Here is a 19,177-nt window from a genome sequence, read left to right on the forward strand (position 1 = left end):
TCCCAAAGTGCTGACTTTATTTTAATTTTTATTATTTATTTATTCTTTGAGACAGAGTTTCGCTTTTGTTGCCGAGGCTGGAGTGCAATGGCGCGATCTCAGCTCACTGCAACCTGTGCCTCCCGGGTTCAAGCGATTCTCCTGCCTCAGCCTCCTGAGTAGCTGGGATTACAGGCATGCGCCCCCACGACCGGGTCATTTTGTGTTTTTAGTAGAGACGGGGTTTCTCCATGTTGGTCAGGCTGGTCTCAAACTCCCGACCTCAGGTGATCTGCCCACCTTGGCCTCCCAAAGTGCTGGGATTACCGGTGTGAGCCACCGCGTCTGGCCATTATTTTTATTTTTGATACAGTGCTTTTTTACTCTTATCTGTCTGGTATCCCCAGTACGTTATCACCCTCTCCTCACCTTTTCCCAACTTTTGCAGATGGTGAAACTTCTATTTTCTGCTGAATTTGTGTAGGGGCACTCACCTGCCAGCATAAGGGGAAAGGATGGCCTAAGACATTCAATAAACTTGTTTTCAGCTCCACTCTACTCACTCCCATTCTCAGAAGAAACTAGCATCCCTGACTCCCAAGACCTTGCTGAGTTTTGCAGTTCCAATCAACTTCTTGGGTTGTTGTTAGCAACCTGCGGCACCACAGGGGCTTGGCAGAACAGAGAAAGCTAAAACCAAGCTGGGCTGTTGGTCATATCTGCTTGCCTTCTTCCATTAGTTGGATATTTTTCACCTGCCATTAACTCTTCTCTCTTGTTCTTAGAAGTTGATAATATTTATACTGTTATTACAAAGGATTTTGTGAGATTGACTGAATACTTGACCAGTCATACAAAGCATGATTATCATTCACTACTGGGCTATGAGGATTTCAGCTACTATCTTGCTTCTCCGTTTTTATAGTTGCTAAAGCAGGCATCATAATGATGGCTGCTGGAACTTAAATTACCTTCCACCAGTTCCTATCGAACATAAAAACTTGTATTTAGGGCTGGGCATGGTGGCTCACATCTATATCCCAGCACTTTGGGAGGCCGAGGCAGGTGGATCACCTGAGGTTGGGAGTTCGAGACCAGCCTGACCAACATGGAGAAACCCCATCTCTACTAAAAATACAAACAAAATTAGCCGGGCATGGTGGCACATGCCTGTAATCCCAGCTACTAGGGAGGCTGAGGCAGGAGAATCACTTGAACCCGGTAGGCGGAGGTTGCAGTGAGCCGAGATCGTGCTATTGCACTCCAGCCTGGGCAACGAGTGAAACTCAGTCTCAAAACAAAACAACAAAAACCCTGTATTTAGGACTTTGGCACACTGCCCACAGCTCTTGGCTTTTCCATGCACCCATCCTTGGTGAACATAAAAACAGTCACCATTCACTGAGCGAATATGTGCCAGGTTAAGCACCTTTAAGTAGAACTTCTCAACTGCCCCATGTAGTTGAGACTGTCATTTTATCACTGGGTAAAATGATACGATTTTTTTTTTTTTTTTTGCTATGTTGCCCAGGCTGGAGGGTAGTGGCTATTATCACATATGATCATAGCTCACTATATCCTCAAACTCCTGGACTCAAGCAATCCTTTATCTCAGCCTCCCCAGTAGCTGAAATTACAGGTGTGTGCCACTGTGCCCAGCAATGATATCATTTAATCAAAATTGGATTGCTGTTCTCATTTTACAGGTTTATGAAACAAGATTCAGACGCTAAATTATTTGCCCAGTCACACAGCTAATAGATGGAGACAGATCTTTCTCCATTAGACTGTAGCTATGCACTGTTTTGTTCAGATATTAGGGGCTTGCAAACCATATTTTATCAGCAAGTGCAATTTGTCTTTCATGGTATCCTAATAATTTACAGATTATATCCTTGAGATTGGACTCTCCAATTTGCCAGTCCCTCCCACATCCTTTTGTTTTGCATTCAGTCTGCTCTTCATTTCCTATCTCCTCCTATAGGCTTGAATCTTGGGGTCCAGTGCTGTTCATTACCATAGTCCTAAAGCTCAGCAGAGGGCCTGACAGTATATGTTTCACATTTGTGGACTGCCAGCTTCTCATTCTGTCTTGGTCACATCAGTCATAGCAATACTAACCACAGGACTCAAATAGCTTGCATCTAATCTTGCCAAGAAAAGTTGCTTCCTAATACTTGGAATTCACTAAGTTTTCATTCTACAAGCAAACGTCCCTCCTAGTTGTCTTTTTAATAACAGTATTAAGCGTGACACCTGCAGTCCCAGCCACTGAGATGCGAGGATTGCTTGAGCCCAGGAGTTTGAGGCTGCACTCGGCTGTGATCATGTCAGCCCGGGCGACAGGGCAAGGCCAGCTCAAAACACAAAACACAAATGGTATTAACTGATGGGCTTTATAATCTCCTTTTTCCTATCTTCACTATTCCCTGGATACTAATCCCAGTTAGTAATCAGCTTGTTCAATTACCTGCAGGTTTGGATGGGATAAGCTCTGCCAACTACACAACACATAGTGATGAAGAGGAAAAGGCAGATGAAGCTGAATAGTTCATGAAAGACCACCTAGGCAAAGACAAAGATTTTAAACTGGTAAACTACATCCAAAGACAACTCTTGCTGTTAAAAGATGAGATGCACAAAAGTGGATGCAAAAATCACTTAGTAACTAGGTGAGATGCTGGTGGCCTGAATTGCGGTGACATTTGAGATTATTTTGGAGTTACAGTGGACAGGACTCGAAGCATTCTGGAGTAGATTGCATTCGTCTCTTTTGAATTAAACACTGGCATTTTTGGAACATGTACAAACAGTTTGAAGTACATGTGAGTCTTACAAATGTAAAACTTTGAGTCTGGAGGAAAAATATCTGGAAACAGGCCTTTACGTCGTATTTAAAACACTGAGCAAAATGGGGAAGGTCAAGGACTGAGGCCTTAGTGTACAACCAACTCAACAGTCATTGCTTTTCTCTACATTAACAAGGAGTCTCATGAAATTTTATTCAATTTCAAGGGTACAGACAAGCAGCAAGTTTCACAGTTAAACACAGAAATAATGCAGCAATAGAATTACTGGCTTGGATGGCCGTATTTGAGGTTGTTCAGAGTGCCAAGAGCTAAGTGAGTTACCAGCTATCCAGTTTTCTCCATTGTGTGTGCTGTGCTGGGCGCCATTACTCCTAACTAGAATGGAAATGAGGTGTATTTACAGAGAAAATATTTTGTCCTTCAAATGCCAGAGACTGCAGAGTATCTTTTTGAAGTCATAGAGGCTTCAGTCTATAAATGAATCACTTATTTCCAACAGGTTTATCTCTAAGTTAACTTTTAAGCACAGCCTTCAGGATTTCAGATTTAAAAAAAAAAAAAAAAAAAAAAAAAAAGCTGTAAACTGTTGTTGTCCTTAAGAATATTAGCATGAACTAGCTCCTAGCTTGTTTTGCCAAGGTATTTTTAAATGGTTACACTGACTGGAAACAGAACAGCTCAATTATGTTTGATTAACGCTGTAGCACCCTAAATGCACTACACAACCACAAACATTCTAATCATATCACAGTTTAACAAGGTATCAGTCCTTCTGGATGAAGATGACAAAGCAAGGGATTCTGCAGATTTTAACCACTGTCCTCTCTAGGGCACTACAGTAGTCGCCACAAGCAGTTAAGCCTTTAACAACTGAGGTTCTGATTCAGGGTTACTAAAATGACAGTGATTGAGTACATTTAAAAGTATCTTCATCCCATCAACTCATTAAGAAGTGAGACTATACTCCTAGCATAAAGATAAAAGGATAATAAATACACTGGAAAATAAAAATAACTAGATTTAAAATGACTGTTAATTGCCTATAGTTAAGTTGGGAGAAAAAAAGTGAAGAGAAAGGAGTCAGGAAGCCTTTCTGATCCAGTTTCATATAATTGTGTCAAAGATTGTTAAGATATTAATCCACTTAAAGTTCTTGGACAAAAGCCAATTATAAACTCATTACTCTGAAGACAAAAGTACTTATCACATCATCCAGATTCCACTTAAATCAAATTAAGCCCATTGAAAACCTTTTTATTCCTGGCATTTTAACCTTTAGGCCTTAGTAGGCTGGGGAATAGAAAAACTTCATATTGATACTAGGGGACTAATACTGAACATGAAAAATCATAGCAAGGCAATTTACCAGAATTTGCAAATACCTATTAACCTATTTTACATGGCACCTGTAGACAGTATCTGAGGAATATTTGTACAAAGGTAATTTGGTAGTTGAAATTAACACTGTACACTAAAACTTTGGCATCTACATTACATTTAAAGCCAACCAATAGTTGGCAGTTTCTGCAAGCAGCCTACTTGAGTATGAGAGCAGAGGTTTCTCAGTGAAATTTCAATACCGTTTATCAGTGTTATGCCTACAACTTTAATTCATTCATCTAGAGGATTTTCACTGATTTTTATAAAAGGAACCCAAATGATTCTACTTAGTGATACATTTACAATCAGGTAAGAATCTGTTAAGACCTTGAAAGATAGTGGGAAATGCTTTGCTGTTGCCTGTGGTGGGTTAAGGTACAAAGCACAACCGGTGAAAGATTGGCTGAAAATGAATCTCATCTATTTTCTATTGACCCTGACAGAAAAACTACTACTTCACAGTATAGACATGCTTGCCAATGCAAAGGCCTATCACTAGGTCTTCTTCCCTTTTAAAAAAAACTAGAGCATGCACTCTCAATGGGGGTCAATCACTACCAAGAAGGATTAAAAAAAAATTTTTGGTTGGGCGCAGTGGCTCACGCCTGTAATCCCAGCACTTTGGGAGGCCAAGGCGGGCAGATCATGACGTCAGGAGTTTGAGACCAGCCTGACGAACATGGTGAAACCCCATCTCTACTAAAAATACAAAAATTAGCCAGGGGTGGTGGTAGCCGCCTGTAATCCCAGCTACTCAGGAAGCTGAGGCAGGAAAATTGCTTGAACCTGGGAGGCAGAGATTGCAGTGAACTGACGTCATGCCACTGCACTCCAGCCTGGGCAACAGAGACTCTGTCTCAAAAAAAAAAAAAAAAAAAAAAAAAAAATTTACTCTTTGCATGTATAAAGCAGAGATACGGTACATATGCAGCATATCTATGGTATTAAAATTTATGGGGGACTCTATTAGAAAAAAAGTCTAAAAAGGCTGGGGGTATAATGGAAAAAAGCTTTCGAAAAACAATTAGAAGTCCAACCTCTTGGTCCCATGCATTTCCCCTAACTAAAATCATTATGCTATTTCAAAATATCCTGTAGCATTTTTGGCATATGGAAGGAAGCTTTTTTTTTTGTTAAATAAGAATGGAATAAACATCTATATATGTAATGAAATAACATCTATAACTCAGAGTAAGGCTAACAAACTTATGACCAGCTCTAAAAACTCATTTAGTTTCCAAGAGGAGACATCCTTAGAAACTGACACTGTTAGAAAAATCAACATTTATCCAATCATAATTAAAAGTATAATTTAACATCTATATTAAGAATTACGTATTTGAGGCCATAGGCTGGCACTGGCACCTGAATTCTAAAATTACCACTTAAGATTCAGAATAGAATCTTTTTATATGGAATAGAATCTGCAGTCTTTTTATAAAGCATTCCCTTTGTTTACACTATTACTGTCACAGTGATACCCACTTACTATATTGTACTAAGAAACACTACTCTGTCATTATGAAGAAACAAACGATCAAAGATTATAATGTAGTTCTGGAAGATGACACTTTTTCACTATACACAGTATAAAATGGCACTTTATACGGCAGAAACATGCAATGAATTGGCTGTAGAAATATTAATGTAGTTTTAGCTACATCAGAATTCTGTGTAGGTGGTTTACAGTTTGGGAGTCTAATTATTACTTAATGGTATACAGATACAGTAAAGACATCTGAACATACAACATACAATACCAGTAGGTAATAACATGGAATTTACAAAAAAAAAAAAAAAAAAAAAAAAAAAAAGACTGATGTATAAAGCCTAAGTGTAAGTATGGACTTTATTTTTTAAAAAAAAAGTCTTTTGAGAACTACAAATTACAAAGTAAAAGCAGATCACTACGTAGAAATCTAGTGAATACATTTTGTCTGTGCATGAAAAACTTTATCAAAGTTATTCATTTAACAAATTCACCCCATTCACAACAATCAGTTATAATATTCTTTTTAAGGTTCTATACCTTTATTTCAAATTATATTACATGTTATTCCCTCAAAATGAACTTTTAAATGACAAACTTTTGGCTCATAAGAATGGCACCTTCAAAAGGGGCGATTTCCACTCAGTCTCTGGTGGCATTATTCCAGGCTAGTTTCACCAGTTAAAAACCTTCAAAATGTTCACTTTTAACACAAAGTCTTCCCATAAAAAATGTGGCTACATTTTCCCCCCAATGACTACATACATAGATGGGTAGCAGCAAGAAAAGATGAAAATGAAAAGGCAGCCATTAAAATAAATGGATCAATTGTATACCAAGAAGTATCTGGCTCATGGCAATTAAAAAATGGCAACTAGGGTATGTTAATAGCCAGAGGCTTGAGTCATTACTGAGTATGTTAAGAGAACGAAGCCAGTCCAGTATGACCGAGTAGGAATATATAATTGTCATTGCACTTCATTTGTTATAGCAAATACTCTAAGACAATAGGAAATCTAAGCTATATCTAGATTCCCAATTAGAACATGCTGACCTTTAACATTTTCAACAATTTCTACTGGGTTTAGTACATCAGTCATTTTCTTCACTCAAACTCCGTTATTAGTTCTTTCCCATCAATCTAAGTGTATTCTGTGCATAAAATACCTTAAATGTTAAGACTTTTCTAAGGTTCATTTGAAAATGGCTGTATGAAAAGAATACCCATTTGTTTTGCCTGGAAAGATACAAACTAAATGCATAAGTTTCTCAAGGGGAAAAAGCTCAACTTTCTTCTTCCCATTATGATTTCCTAAACTTCTCAAGTCTGTTCTCCATGGCTTCTCTAAGGATGAAACCAGAGAGCAAACAATTGAGCTTTAGGACATCTGGAGTTAAAAATGCAAAAAAAAAAAAAAAAAAAAAAAAAAAAAAAAAAGTTAACATGCAAGCAATGGTCCACATACTCAAGATTCATGTTAAATGAATTCGATTATTACATATGGGGTTTTCATTGATGAGTAGGGCTCCGGGCATGCCATATTATCACACAAATCATTGCCTTTTGAGACTTTGGATACTTTTCCAGTTTAATTTGCAAACAGAATTTTTATAACAAATTATTTTTTAACCAAATCATATCTTGAAAACTGTTTATAGAAAACCCAGGGAATAAAGTGAACTGTTCATTGTGGAAGTCCTTAAATTACATTATTACAGTAGAAAATACAGGAGGTAGAAGATAACTGAAAAGACTAATGCAACATTAGATTCAAATCTATAGCTCCTGTAGCTACTTAAAACATGGTTTTAGAAACTAAACCCAACATTTCCAGCAACCATAGAAACAGTTAAAATAAAATTTGCCATGAAAGCCCTTATATCATGCTTGATACAGGGAGGTAGGAAGATGTAAGAACCAGGACACATGAGACATGACATTTTATCTACAACTCCTGTTTGCTTTACTGAGGGTGTAGTTTCAAAATTCAGTCACCTTCTTCAGTTTCAGATTCAGATTCTAGAATAGGGGAAAAAAGCAAACATTATATATCAGAAAGCAAAGTACCCATTTATAACTTCAAAGCTTTTTTAAGATAGAGTCTCCCTCTTTCCCACAGGTCACAGTGCAGTGGTACCCTCTTGGCTCACTGCAACCTCTGCCTCCAGGGTTCAAGTGATCCTCCCACTTCAGCTTCTCGAGTAGCTGGGACTACAGGCGCCCACCACCAAAACTGGCTAATTTTTAAATTTTTAGTAGAGACAGGGTTTCCCATGTTGGCCAGGCTGGCCTCAAACTTCTGCCTTCAAGTGACCTGAATGCCTCAGCCTCCCAAAATGCTAGGATTACAGGTGTGAGACACCACACCCAGCCTCCATATAACTTTGAAGCTGTTAAGGAATTTTATTAATACCCTATTTAGATGAGGGAGATATTCAAAAGCATTCACTTGGAAATCCCAAAATCTGGCTGGGTGCAGTAACATCTGTGATCCCTGCACTTTGTGAGGCTGAGGCAGGAGGGCTGCTTGAGCCCACGAGTTCAAGACCAGCCTCGGCAACATAGCGAGACCCTGTCTCTATATTTTTAATTACAGAAAAGTAAAAAAAAGAAATCCACAAATTTATAAACATTAAATATTCTCAAAAATTTCCATTTCACCAAAAACATTTACTATTATGGCTGAGCCATAAATATACTATAATAATTAAACTCTAGCTTTTGCCACCTGCCTTATAAGTTAACAAAAATCTCTACTCCAGGTACAAAGTCACATTAGAAAGAAGGAAGCACGTGTGAAGATATATTATGGCCACATTAAAATTAGCATTATCAAACAAACACAGGAAAATCCTTACCTTCTTCTGCATTTTTGAGCCATTCTACAAACTTTTTCATTTGCTCAAGGAAAACACTCTTCCCCTTCGCAACATGTGCATCTTTATACCACTTCAAAATGGGCTCTTCACTCAGGACTTCAGCTGGAAAGAAAACTCACTGCATTAGGGGAGTTTTAATATACTCTACTCAGACAGAGTTAGAACAATCACCTAATGTGCAAATGCCTGCTTAGCAAACAAACTGCTGAAAAGTTAAAAACATCCATGAGAACTGGAGGATAGAATAATGCATGTGTGCACACCAACTACACTCAACAGGATCAAGGCTGGTCTGATTAGTGCAGAATTTCAAAGTGTTATGACCAACTGCAATGGATTTTCTCCCAACAGAGGTCTCGTCTTTACTAACCACTAGACCAGGTTTCTAAAATTGGGATCAAGAGAAAAGGGAACGATAACTGAAATTGGGGTTGCTATAGAAGCACTCTGAACTGGTCTTGAAGGACTACTGAAAGTCAACACTGGGTGGGAGGGTAAGATGAACAGAAGCAGGATTCACATAGGCTGAAAACTCCAGAGCTATGACTATATAGAGCTAAGACTACAGGACCCAGTTTTTGTTTTTTTTTGGAAACAGGGTCTCACTTGTTCCCCAGGCTGCTGGAGTGCAGTGGCACAATCTTGGTTCACTGCAGCCTTGACCTCCTAGGCTCAGGCGATCCTCCTACCTCAGCCTTCTGAGTTGCTGGGACTACAGGCTTGCGCCACCATTGCCTGGCTAATTTTCTAATAGAGACGAGGTCTCCTTATGTAGTCCAGGCCGGTCTTGAACTCCTGGGCTCAAGCGATCCTCCTGCCTCAGGCTCCCAAAGTGTTAGGATCGCAAGTGTGAGCCATCGAATCTAGCTGAACTTTGGGGAACATACAGCTGGTTAGAGTATGAGGCAAAGTTTGAGGACGCATAATGATGGCTTTGGATTTCATACTTTAACTTGTGAATAGGGTTTAGATGTTTTAAACAAATACCAGTGAACTAAAAAGCACCCAATTTAATCAGGGGTGACTCATAACTAGAAGTAAAATATTTCAGGCAGCTGATGTCCAGATAACTCATCATTTGGATCATTTTGTATTTACAAGGATTTTTATTAAATGTTATTTACAAAATTCAAAATCTAAATTACCTTTATAAAAAAGCACCACTATTTTCTGGAAGGCTTTCATGAAATGAATGTTGTCATAGCAATACTCCTGAATCTTCAGTAACAGAGTCAGCTCAGACTGACCTTGAGTAGTAAAGGCAGCAAGTAGAGGGCTGTATTGCTGTTAAAGGAAGGGAGAGAAGATTCAGTCATTAATTACAAATAACCGTCCATTACAAAACTCCTACAATACAGACAATACAGAACTTAACTCATCTTTTATAATCACTGCAAACTATAGCTCATTTACCAGAAATTTTAAAAAGACGTGAGCCGCAGTGGCTTACGTCTGTAATCCCAACACTTTGGGAGGCCAAGGAGGTGGATCACTTGAGGTCAGGAGTTTGACAGCAGCCTGGCCAACATGGTAAAACCTTGTCTCTACTAAAAATACAAAAATTAGCCAGGCACTACTTGGGAGGCTGAGGAGGCAGAACTGCTTGAACCGAGGAGATGGAGACTGCAGTGAGCTAAGATCACATCACTGCACTCCAGCCTGGGTGACAGAGTGAGACTGTCAAAAAAAAAACAAAACAAACAAACAAAAAAAACCCCAAAAAAACCGAGAAAATTGACTTAAGTAGCTAAGTAAAATAAACAATACTATACCAAGTAGTCCAAGTAAATGTCAAACAATATTAGCATTTTCCAATACCTGCTTCAAAAGCAAACGTCTAATTACAGGCTTAAGTTCCTTTTCATCATGTTTTTTTTTTGAGGCAGGATCTCGCCGTCACCCAGGATCTGTCTGATAAAACCATCGTAAGCTCACTGCAGTCTTGATCTTAAGGGCTCAAGCGATCCTCTGCCTCAGCCTCCTGAGTAGCTGGAACTACAGGCATGTGCCACTATGACTGGCTTTTTGTGATTTTTAGTAGAGATGAGGTCTCACTATGTTGCCAGGCAGGTCTTAAACTGAGCTCAAGCAATCCTCCCGCACTGGCTTCCCAAAGTGCTGGTTTTACAGGTCTGAGCCATTATGCCTGGCCAGGCCATATTCTTGTTTTTAATCTGTGAACCACAGACCAATTCAGAGGATTATCCTCAATAGTTAATGTTACTATTTGTCTATTTACTGGTGGGCCATCCCCAGGAACCACAGGATGCAATAAATCCTCTTTAAAAAGTATAGTCACAGTTCACTGATCCCCACATAAAAGCAGAATAGTTTGTTTTGTCAAGGCATGGTTCTAATACCTTCAAGTGCTTGATGGCTTGCTCTGCTACAAGCTCCTCTTTTTTGTTCCATTCCACAGTGCTCATTACACTTGACCAGACTATTCCAATGACAACTGGTTCTGGGATGTTGTTTTTTTTCATCTCCTCCTTGACATATAAAATTATCTGCAAAATAATCCAAATTTAGTAACAGAAGTCAGTTTTGATTATGTACATACTTCACACATCAAGTTTAGACCTTTAAGAAAAACGTAACAACTCCTTTTCCATGCAACTGGCAACCACATGTGTACCACATAGAAAGAGACCTTTAGAACTGAAAGATGCCCTGAGCTCCAGTCCCTTACATTTCTAGGCCTCAGTCAGGCACTAAAGAAGCATATGCAAAAGACTGAGGCAAAGTTCCAGTATAACATCCTTACTATTAACTCAATCTCATCCTAGTGAAATAAGTTCCTCAAATTAGTGAAAATCTCTATGCTAGAAGCTTAGCCATAAAAAGACAGTTTAAACAAAAACTTACATCCTTAAATGGATCACCACGGGACATCTGTTCTTGAAGTTCTTTCTGGAGCTCCTTACGAGCTCCAATGGTTTGCTGATTCCGAACATATTCTGAAAGCTCTTTCAAGCCTGCCTCAGTAAAATACTTTGTAAAGTGTTCAACACTTTGCTTATTGGCAGGAAAGAGTTCCTAAAAGAAGAATTTATCTGGTTAAACTTTCTTTAAATCAGATTTAACACTTTCTTTTCAGTCTTAAAATGAGAAATTTCTCTCATTTACACCTGCTGGCAAGAATGGGAAGAAAAGTTACAAACCATCAGTCTGTTATCCATGCTGACTTTCCGAAGACTTGCAGCTACTGCATTGATATCTTTTTCGTTTATCCATGATTTAAAGAGCTTTACAGCAAAAGCTGCTGAAACTCCTGTAAAAGAAAATAGCTTACTTAACAGAAGTACCTTCCTGGTTTCAATCACTGTATCCCCCTCTATATCCTTCCCTTCATAGTTCAATCACATGGGATTACGGACTTTTCTCACAAACTTAACCCTGAACTTTCCTGGGCCACAGTTTTATCACTTCTCCAATTTCCCTAGTCTACACCATTTGCGAATTGTATATTCTTGGCCAAGTTACTTAAAGTGTTTTCTAAAGTATAAATTGAGGGCAATAGTCTCTACACTTGACAAGGCTGTTGTGAGAATTACACTAAGGCAACTTAAATACTACTGTAAGCAGTTTTTTAAAAAAAGCTTCAAAAAAAAAATTACTGTACAGAATAATCTGACAATTGGAGCCAAACAGGGAGTTGATTTTCCCTTCCAGCTTGACATTTTCCCCAACATCATTTTCTCCAAGTCTCCCTATTGGTATTAATCTCTTCTGGAGTTCCCACAACATTTCTCATTGTATTCGCATTACATGTAACAACATTTTGTCTAAATCTGGTTATCTATTGTATTCCTAAAGAAAACCATTAAACCTGGATGCCAAAGGTATTCATTAAATGTCTAGTGAATTAGACTGAACTTATTAAATTTAAGGCTGGTTAATAAACGAAGACTTTCACAGAAGTCACATCTATGAACAGTAAACCATGCTCTTACCCACCCCACTCTGAGTCAACTAAAGACCATCCTTTAAGGTTGATTACCTTCTTTAACCAAATTCTCATTATAAAGGCTATTAAGAATGGACGCATTAAGTGTTCCATTAGCCAGAAGAACACCAGTCAACATAGCCAGCTTGTTCCTCTCCGACTCTGAAAAACCCTTTAAGAACAGCAGCAGCTGTAAAAAGTAAAACAGTTAAGGGTTAAAACAGCAATTACATTACATTAAGAGAAACAGTAAAGCATGTTATATTGGCTACTGGTTCAACACGTGGGCTCTGGGATCTAACCATCCAAGTTTACATCTAAGCTACAATACTCATTAGCTGAATGATCGGCAAGTTACTCAACCTCTGCACCTCACATGTAAAATGTGGATGATAAAACTTGCCTCACAAGGTTTTTATAAACATTAAGTGAATTAGTATCGAACAGTGCCTGGTCATTGATAAACGCATCAGGTTTTCTGGGCATCTATATGCAATATTGGGCCAGGCGTGCTGGCTCATGCCGATAATCCTAGCACTTTGGGAGGCCGAGGGCAGATAACTTGAGGCCAGAAGTTCAAGGCCAGCCTAGCCAACACGGTGAAACCCTGTCTCTACTAAAAATAGAAAATTAGCCAGGCATGGTGGTACATGCCTGTAATCCCAGCTACTCAGGAGGCTAAGGAACGAGAATTGCTTGAACCCAGCAGGCGAAGGCTGCAGTGAGCAGAGACTGAGCCACTGCACTCCCAGCCTGGGAAACAGAGTGACACTCCAAAAAACCAACCAACCAACCAAACAAAATTACCCCAAATCTGTGGGAGAATTAGGATTTAACATTCCCTCCTTCTAACCCTATTTTTTTCTTTTCCACAAAGTACCTTATTCCTCATACCTTTTTTACTTCATCTTCAAAACCTTTCTCCAGGTATTTGTAGCGCCTGATTAACTTGTTAAAAACCTATGAAGAACATGAAATGAATTCAGTAACTTCATGTATTTCTAGAATAGCAAAGTAGTAAACCTTTCACTGGATATAAGTTTATGAGCTGTTTATACCAGCTTGAGAAGAATTTCTAGTGACACATAAGAATGTCCAGGTTAGATGTACTTTAATTCTTTGCTTAAAATAATACAAACATAACTACATATGAAACTTTCCAATGAGATCTTGATTAAAAAGCTAATCAGCTCACAACTTATTTAACTTTAAAAATAAATATATGCAGATAAACTAGAGAAATCACAATACGAAAATGACTTTTTTAGCTTGACATTTTTCTTAAAAATTGAGTAATTTCAGGACAAATAGGAACAGAAGAGTTAATTTCATTTTTCCCTATTTTATTCACCTTAACACATCTTAAGTTTCTAATTCATCCCGTTGCACCAAGAACAGTCTCCCTAAAATTTAAAATCAAATTCCTTCAACTTTCTAACCACAACTCTTAAAAGTAGAATATTCCTCAAATATACCACATGGATAGTAGCTAACTGAAAACAATTATGTTAAGTTTCATTTACCTGAGCAAATGCTTGCATGGTCTCTAGGTCTTCTTGGGCTGCAAACACGCAGACATCTGTACGCATCATGTCATCTGCCAGTGTACCACCTGGGGCTAAAGTTGGATAAAATCAAAATACAACACAAGGAAAAAAATCACTCCATTTTAACAAGTTTGCCAAATAGTTCATATTCTAGAGTCTCCATAATCTCCATACACTATACCTTTCTAAATTATTAAGCCCACAAACCCCAGACACTTACCCAGCATTCCACCAGCCACCAGAATGTCAAAGAGTGTTTCTGCATATCGACGGTAATCAAGTTTTGCTCCAGAAGCATCAAGAAACTTAGCTACTGCTTCCAAATCAGTACCGGTTTCAGTTAAGCCTTGAATAATACAGTCTTGAAACTGAGTAGGGTCAAACCTCTCTTTTTCATCTGGGGAGACAGGAGACCCAAAACATTTAGTTGTAAAAGATTTACCAAAATGTCACAAAACTATCACCTTATGAAGATGTAATTGTTAAACAAGTTAAATTCACATCCTTTACATGTTTCCCCTCTGCAAGTGCAAGACAAGATGGCCCACTCACAAGAACTGTGCAACTTTTCAAACAATTTCACAAGTGAGCTAAATGTGCTAGTGTCTTGTGCTCCTACTGCCATGAGGCAATTTCTACTGGGAATGCCCTCCTACTGCCTCTTGGCTTTTCCAAAATTTAGGCCATCCTCTAACAGATAAATTTTATTACTTTCAGTTTTCCCTGGACACTGGAGCTCTTGATCCTTTTCTTTAAATGTTCATAACAATAAACAACAAAAAAATTGAACCACTCCTTTGGCATTTATGAAGGTGAGCTTTACAAAGTACATTTAATGAACACCCAATATGACAGAAACTATATTAAGCATTTGCTTTAATCCTGTTAACAACTTTGTGAGGCAGATTTTTCCTATTATTCAGAAGGAAAACTGAGAGAGAAATTAGGTAATCGAGAGATGATACTGTGTTGTGTAGTAGTTCAGAGCATGGGCTCTGGAGTTAAACTGCCTGATTCAAATCCTGACCACCATTTAACCGCTTGAATTCCAGCAAACAGTCTCATTCACCATGCCAGAATCCCCCTACTGTAAAATGGGGATAAGAACAGCTATCCCATAAAGCTGTTGTGAATACTACATGACATTAATAAAACAGAAAGCTCCCAGACCATAGCCTTGTGCACATACCTGACCTTTACTGAGCTGCTTTCACACATTCCATAATAGGGTTTTGCTTTCCCAATCTAGGCTAGATGGTATCTTAATTTTCACACAGTACTAGGGTGACAAATACCTCTGTGTGTCCAGCACTTTCCTGGTTTTAGCACTGAAAGTCTTGTGTCTGGAAACTCCCTCAGTCCCAGACAGGGATTGCTGTATACCCTACCCAGTACCCTAGCCATCAACAGCCAGGCCACGAATGATCTCTATCTGGAACTGGGGAAGCGACATCTCCCCCAATGCTAATAATAATAATAATGATAAAGCTACTTGCTATTATTTATATCAAGGCAACATCAGTAATCCACATATTCAAGAGATACATTTTCCCATTTTACTGTCAAACTGTTCTAGTTTACAACTGCTCCTTAAGAAAATTTACCAACTAAGGTCGGGCGTGGTGGCTCACACCTGTAATCCCAGCACTCTAGGAGCCCGAGGCGGGCGGATCATAAGGTCAGGAAATCGAGACCATCCTGGCTAACACAGTGAAACCCCGTCTCTACTAAAAAAAAAAATACAAAAAACTAGCCGGATGTAGTGGCGGGCGCCTGCAGTACCAGCCATTCGCGAGGCTGAGGGAGGAGTGGCCTGAATCCGGGAGGCGAAGCTTGCAGTGAGCCGAGATCCCGCCACTGCACTCCAGCACTCTAGCCTGGGCGACAGAGGCAGACTCTGTCTCAAGAAAGAAAGAAAATTTACCAGCTAAATCTAAATGAATCTGCAAAGACTAGAATCAAATCACACTTTGGTCTCCCCACCACTACTACAAGGGGACAGACAGCCTATGATTAGCGATTTTAAAATTCTACAATATATATCTCAAAATGTCTGCTACTTAACACAACTTATAACCAGTAGCTGACCCAGTTCTTCATTTCCTCAAAACCACCTGTAAAATAAGGTTAATATGCTTTTGACCAAAAACATTAAAAATATATGAGACTACATCTTATTTAGCTTTATATCACTAGCACAGCACTTTGCTACAGAATTCAACATTCAGCTAAGTACACACGAATGCAAAAAAAATAGTAATATAATTCTAATACTTTTCTAAGTCTGTATTTCAAAAGACATTACAATGTGAATCCTGTTCCACAATTAACTTCCATGGGTGAAGTCTGAGTTTTCTCTCACAAATCTTCACAAAATCTGGGTGACTACATTAGGAGTTCTCCTTTTATAAATTAACATCTTTGCTCATTTTAGTTTGCTTAAATAAGACTGCTTGCTAGTGAAAACAGAGCCCTTATTTTTGTTTTAAAAAGTATTTTACCTTCACACTAAAAAGAAGATTCATTAACCGGCTTAGAGATACATTGATACTAAAAATTAAGGCTTGAGCAGTAAAGCAGTAGAAATACTAAAGGTGTATGTGAATGGCAGTCAACGAGAAATTCAAGTTTCTTTCTGGTATCTTCTCTTGAGGCTTTAATACTATGCAAGTGCCTGTCAGAGGAGGCAAGATACACAAGATATTCTGGAGGTTTGAAGAGACATCGAAACATAAATATTTACCTCTTTTTCTAGTTTTAAAACGCTGGCCTGATAGCGTTGGCTTTTGCTGCTTTTGATTATTCATAAAAGACACCCTAGGAAAGGAGAAATAAAGCCTTAATTTCAGTGCCATAATACTAATTTTTAAAATAAAGCATCAAACCTTAGTATAATCACATATGAATCAAATGGAACACGCACTCTCAGCTTGGTGAAAGCACAAAGAATTACCCTCACTTGAATCAAATGTACGCCAAAATCTGCATTTCTCTCTACAAGAAACCCTTCAAATTAGTATTGCGAACTACACTTTTAGGCGACATTGTAATGCTACAGTGATCACCCATCATAAACCTAATTGTTCAGTTTCCTCCACATTCTTCTTTACATTCACTTACATCTTCCACGACCACTAGGCATCGCAGAACGCAAAGGGAGATTACCACCATAGTCAGGAGGCATCCAAAATGTGTATGCCAATTCTAAAACACTGTCAAAAGGTGAACCCCTTCTTCTGATGGGCCTGGTTATATATAGGCAGCACCACCCTGCTCTAGGTCATGCCTGTGACCGCAACAGCGGCCGCCTTGCACCACTCAGGCCTGCAAAATTAACAGCCAGCCCAGCCTCCTTCGCCCATATCCCACAGTCCCAGCCTCCTCCCTGGGCACGTGTCTCCCAATCCGCACCCTTCCCATGCCTCCCGCCCAGGACCCCATTGGCCACAGCGGGGCGCCGTAGGGTCCCGGGGCTCCTTCTCCACTGACCCTGCCGCCTGCGGTGGCGGCCGCCGCAACGAGTGGACCACAGGTACTGAGGCGCTTTGCGCCGGGGCCCCAGCCGCCCCGTACATCCGCCCGCCCTCCAGCGAAAGCAGCGGCGGAGGCGGCGGCCGCAGTGGTGGTGGCAGCCCCTCCGCCCCGCCCGCCGGAAGCCCCCACGCGTACATCACCCAACAGAGGCCACGGTGGCTTTGTTAGCTAGGCCGGGCACGGCCCGGAGGGAGCCCGGCTCGGCCACTGCCTTCGCCACCAGCGCCGCGGCGAGCACCCGCACCCCACTTCCCGACCCGGGCCGCTGCCGCCCCTCGGCCTCCCTGCCGAAGCGGCGGCCTTTCAGGCCCTGGATCCGGCCCGGCCTCAAGTGGCGGCCTCCGTTAGGGCCCATCCAAGCCGGGCCGCATTCAGCCCGCCGCCTCCCTCGCCCTCTGCCCAGCCTCCACGGCCCGCAGCGTCCGCCCGGGGTGAGCGGGGCGCCGCGTCTCACCGAATTTAAGGCGAAGAGGAAAGAGCCAGAAATCCCCGATGTAGCGGCAACTGCGGCGGTGTCTCCTCTGCGACCGGAACTAACGCCAGGAGGAGGAGGGAGAGGTGCCACCCCCGCCCGGACCGCTGTCCTATCGCGAGATTTCTTCCCCTTGCCCCACTCCCCCCCGCCCCGCCCCGCCCCGCCCTCATCGTGGCCTGTCGCTTCCGTCTTTTCCATTCCGCGCGGATTAGGGTGAGGGACCGGGAGAGGGGAGGGGAGAGACGTTTCAAGGCTTCTTTATTCCCTTACTGGGTTCCACGTCTCCTGGACAGGTGTCCTGGACTAGCTTATTTTTCTTCCGCCGCTGCGTCGTCCGCCCTCCTAACACACGGAGGGGTTGGAAGAGCGGAGCCGGCCCCCACCGGTCTCGAAGTTGGACGCGTCCTCCTGGAGTCACTCCCCGCCGGCCCCCTCCTCCAGCGCCGGAAGTCGAAGCCCGAGGGCGGGGGCGCTCGGGTTGTGCGGGGGCGGAGGCCGGTGGCTGGCATGGGGGCGTGGCTTGGGGAAGGAAGTCACACCTCGCCTCCGCCCTGACCGGGATGGGCGGAGCTCGCTCCAGCTGAGTTGCCTGCAGGGCGACTTTGCATTGAGGGGCTGTCTCGTTGTTCACCGCCTCCTTTAGGAGTGAAGAGGACACAGGCCGAGGATTCAGAAGGGGAAATTCTGTCCTCCAACCGCGGTCCCCGTGCCCTGCAGCGGTTGTGTCCCGAGTGTGGTGGCTATGGGGACTTGGAGAGCATCAGAATCCCTTGGAGGGCTTGTTAGAACAGACTGCTGGGCACCTCCCGTGGTTTCTCATTCTGTGGGCCTGGTGTGGAACCCATGAATGTGCATTTCCAACAAGTTCTCTGTGATGCTGCTGCTGGTCCACACCTTGAGAACCCCTCAGAACAGGCTATATCATCAGGGAGCTGGGGTACGATCAGATAAGATAGTGCGTGTGAAAAACACTGGACGTGTGCAGATAGAGATGCACAGCGCCTCCAGGATGTAGCCCCATGTTTTTATTCACTGTACGGTAGTTTACTTCTCTCCAGTTGCTTCCTCACTGGTAGGAGGAGAGTGGCTTCTCTTCCCTAAACTTTTTGATAAAATAGTTTACTTTTCCTTAATTAA

General features: G+C 41.2%; 1 protein-coding gene across 3 annotated transcripts; it reads right to left on the minus strand.

The window, feature by feature from the left end:
• Positions 1-5,993: 5,993 nt before the first annotated feature.
• Positions 5,994-18,372, minus strand: BZW1 (basic leucine zipper and W2 domains 1). 3 transcript variants are annotated; one of them, XM_050750660.1, is made up of 12 exons: positions 18,311-18,372; positions 16,775-16,848; positions 14,252-14,428; positions 14,008-14,102; positions 13,379-13,444; positions 12,539-12,674; positions 11,700-11,809; positions 11,404-11,574; positions 10,899-11,045; positions 9,684-9,822; positions 8,518-8,640; positions 5,994-7,678 (listed from the first exon to the last, which is right to left on the minus strand). In XM_050750660.1, exons 2-12 carry the CDS (start codon positions 16,836-16,838, stop codon positions 7,647-7,649), a joined length of 1,260 nt encoding a protein of 419 aa, XP_050606617.1. In that variant the 5' UTR covers positions 16,839-16,848; positions 18,311-18,372; the 3' UTR covers positions 5,994-7,646. The 3 variants fall into 3 exon arrangements, with proteins under 3 accessions (XP_050606617.1, XP_050606616.1, XP_050606618.1); XM_050750659.1 differs by lacking the exon at positions 18,311-18,372 and adding an exon at positions 18,020-18,137; XM_050750661.1 differs by lacking the exons at positions 14,008-14,102; positions 16,775-16,848; positions 18,311-18,372 and having other exon boundaries at positions 14,246-14,329.
• Between the last annotated feature and the right edge of the window lie 805 nt (positions 18,373-19,177).

Source organism: Macaca thibetana, chromosome 12, assembly GCF_024542745.1.
Source record: "Macaca thibetana thibetana isolate TM-01 chromosome 12, ASM2454274v1, whole genome shotgun sequence".
NCBI lineage: Eukaryota > Metazoa > Chordata > Mammalia > Primates > Cercopithecidae > Macaca > Macaca thibetana.

Excerpts from the sequence above, each read along its gene's own strand:
- BZW1 (XM_050750660.1), bottom strand. The coding sequence starts at position 16,838 with ATGAATAATCAAAAGCAGCAAAAGCCAACGCTATCAGGCCAGCGTTTT. Across the intron at positions 11,046-11,403 it reads GTGGTGATCCATTTAAGGAT|ATAATTTTATATGTCAAGGA; the intron begins GTAAGTTTTTGT and ends ATTATTTTGCAG. Across the intron at positions 8,641-9,683 it reads AGTGGTGCTTTTTTATAAAG|CTGAAGTCCTGAGTGAAGAG; the intron begins GTAATTTAGATT and ends TTTTCTTTCCAG.